Source organism: Daktulosphaira vitifoliae, unplaced genomic scaffold (genome assembly GCF_025091365.1).
Source record: "Daktulosphaira vitifoliae isolate Bord-2020 unplaced genomic scaffold, ASM2509136v1 Scaffold_1, whole genome shotgun sequence".
Classification (NCBI taxonomy): Eukaryota; Metazoa; Arthropoda; class Insecta; order Hemiptera; family Phylloxeridae; genus Daktulosphaira; species Daktulosphaira vitifoliae.
This window is the reverse complement of record NW_026099572.1, coordinates 50,230,983-50,234,324: the sequence shown is the minus strand read 5'-3', so window position 1 is coordinate 50,234,324 and position 3,342 is coordinate 50,230,983. Positions and strand designations below refer to the sequence as shown.

Below are 3,342 nucleotides of genomic sequence, written 5' to 3'. Positions count from 1 at the left end.
AAAAAAAAAATGTTTAAATTATTATTATTCTGCAAGTAATTGAGTGGGTTATGATAAAAAAATCACTCTGTATATAATATAAAACTCAACTGAATACATGAAGTATGAGATCTTGTGGTATTGGTGTCGAACATCTGAGTATTACGAGTCAGTTTTTAGATGCAGGCACGTAATAGCGGATGAAAATAAACGGTAGAAAAGCAACTACGATAGTGAAGTTATTTACTGATGGTCAGGGCCCAATCACTGGAGGCGTGCAAAGGCCCGAGAACTTTGAGCACAAGGGTGAAACAAACAAATAATACAAATTATGACGTTCAATGGCCGAACAAATGATTATCCAAGCTAAGGGCGCTAGCTACAAAAAAAAAGATGACGCGTAAAAAAATGTATTCACTGACGAACCACGATGAACTATCCACGGATGACATATAGACCATCGATTTGCCGTGCTGGGTGGGCGAGAGGTGAGTAAAGAAAAAATGCTAGAGATGGCTATCACACGATATAATATAATCGACAGTGTTTGTGACAACTGGTCCACCAGGTCTTTGCTAAAAGCATTCTCTACCAAACATCAGCCAAAAATTACATTTCTAAATATCGGTATTTTTTGACAATTTTTTAACTTTTCTTACTTAAAACTGCCATACATTTTTGAGAAATAGATGAATAGATACAAAATTTTTTTTATAGATATATTAGGTAATTACCTATCATTTGGTATATTTAAAAAAAAAATGACCTTTTACCTATCCACAGAAGAAGTTTCAAAATGATAATATTTCCACAAAAATTGAACTTTTTCAACTTTTAAAAATATTTTGGAAATATTGAAACTTTTATATTTATCTTAAATTAAAGCTTATATAATATACTTTTATATGAAAAAAAAAAAATCAAACTTTACATTGTCTTAATGATAAAAATGTCTAACGTATTTAAAAATATGCTATTTTTGTGTTAAAATTCTCGATTTCATATTTTTGATTTTATATTTCTATAACATTTTTATATTAAAATACCTTACTAGGGTTTTCCATATTAATTAGTCCACCGACTTTTATAAAAGTCTAATAAAAGTGAATCTAACTGAAGGTGAATATAAACTTAAATTTATATTGCTATGTTAAAAGAGACGACTTTGAATTTTTAAACGAATTTTTTTAAGAAATCTAGACAAATATCTACTGTTGAAAATGGCAACTAGAAAAAAAAAACTTTTGAAAATAAATAATCACAAATAATCAAAGTATAAAATTTTTTTTACAGTAAATTACACAGTAAAATTATATCACTATAATGAAACATTTTTAATCAACATAAACGAAAATATACATTGTTTAGCCACGTTTTTATGCTGATTTCAAATCTGCAATTGATTGATTGATTTCCATCGCATCTTTTTTTGAGATTATTACTAATTTATAAAAACAAATATTTACATTTAAAAATTGATTTTTAATATGTTAAAAATAATCCATGCACAATTTCGATTCAAATAATCATACTTAACCTATTTTTTTGGTCCTTAAAGTTGATACTTATAAAGTTTTATAATTAAAAAATGTTGAACTTTTAACCTTTTTATTAGTTTAATTTCCAAGTTTAAAATTGATATCATTAAATAGAAAATTTTAATAAAGATTTAAAAAATGATATTGTTTAGATTGATATATGGCCAGGAACTTAGATAATGACAATTAACAGTAAAATTACGAGAAAACTCTGAAATTTCGTTAAAATCACTTATTATATTTTTTATATTTATATTGTAATAAATCATTTTAATACGAAATATTTCTATGTAACTCTTAGTGTTTAAATAGATGCTATAATTAAAATATTTACCATTGAAAACTTTTTATGTAACCTATTTTATTTAAAAGTCAAACCCAAAGTATTTTTGAGACAATAGAAATAGAAGTGAATAGACTGCATGAAGAAACGTCTTGTTACGAGTTAGGACGTATTAACGGTGAAACATTGTATTTCGTACCGATTAATTTATATTGTGTTACATTATTGTATTATATATTGATTTTAGTTTCTTACGTTCCGTAAATAAAAGATAAATGTTCGAAACATGGACTTAGTGGAAATACTTTATATCCGCTTGTTGTTAAAATTGTGTGTGTCTGTGTGCGGCTAGAATAATCAAGGTTGAACTGCTAGTCCTTTAGTCGAATTTAACAATTAGCGTGCGTGCTGGCTTGTTTTTGGACTTAGCCGCCAATTAGTAGGTATAGTAAAATGATAGTTATGTTGGTGGGGACTAGGAGCCAACTTTCAGTTTGCCACTTTTGAGCTAGACCGTACTAACCGTTCTAAAGCCTACCCTTTAGTGATTTACTAATTGGAGGGATTGGGGCTGACCAGTGTAAATTTATTTCTATTAAGTAACGTATAAAAAACTGATAATATTTTTTTTAATAATTTTGTTTTGTATCCTGTTTAAAACGCTTTAAAATTGTATCTCAATTAATACGTATTTATACGATGTTGGAATGTGAAGAATGTTTATTTGTGTGTTGTGGTAAAAATATAACTTTGCTAAAGACTACCCTTTTCACCTATTAGCCTAGATGCTAAGCTGAGAAGGTATTGGTTTTACTATGATGTGTTTTCTTTTTGTGTCTGTTACCACTTTTTCTCAGCTCTCACCAAACCGATTTCTTTCAACGATACTTCAAAAGATTACAAATTGTATCTAGTCGAAGACATTACCCTAAAAAATTGAAAAAACTTCCCTCGTTCCCCGTAAATGGGAGGGAAATCTCAAAAAAAATTACAATTTTTAAAATCAGTAAATATCGTCATTTTTTTCACTTTTTTTGTTAAAACTTCGATAACTTTTTCATAAATTAACAAATTAATATAATTTTTTTTAATAGATACCTTAGGTATTTATCTATCTTTTGTGAACATTTGACCCCTTACCAGCCCACAAAAAAGGGTTTCAAAATGACAACTTTTTCAACTTAATATTAGAAACCCAACCAGAACGACTGACACTTTTATATATACCTTAAATTAAAGCGTTTTTTTTTTTGATAGTGATTTTAATCACTTTACAGATACCGCGACTCCCCTGTGCTGGGTTTTTTTTTTATTGCTGCAACTATGGCGCATTTTTGAAAATTATAATACTATAGTTTTAATAAGATACGTTTTGTGATCTTTTAACCTATCGTTGAGATTAATCAATCCAGTAGTAATGGAAGTAATAACGTACGCGTACACAAAAAAAAATTTTAAAATTTTAAAATTTAAAAATAATTAATATTTTTAATAAAATGTAAAAAAATTAATTATTGAGATATAGCTATAGACCTAACGTAT

General features: G+C 27.5%; 2 protein-coding genes across 5 annotated transcripts in view; one reads left to right on the top strand and one right to left on the bottom strand.

Moving 5' to 3' along the window:
* Positions 1–1,043, bottom strand: part of LOC126894038 (ATP synthase subunit d, mitochondrial-like) — a 3,974-nt gene extending 2,931 nt beyond the window's left edge. The window contains exon 1 of the mRNA XM_050664680.1: positions 1,026–1,043. Coding sequence (XP_050520637.1) covers positions 1,026–1,043 — 18 coding nt within the window. The remainder of the gene's footprint in view (positions 1–1,025) is intronic.
* The window catches only part of LOC126896640 (uncharacterized), a 21,420-nt gene that overhangs the window by 9,322 nt on the left and 8,756 nt on the right, over positions 1–3,342 (top strand). The window lies entirely within an intron of this gene.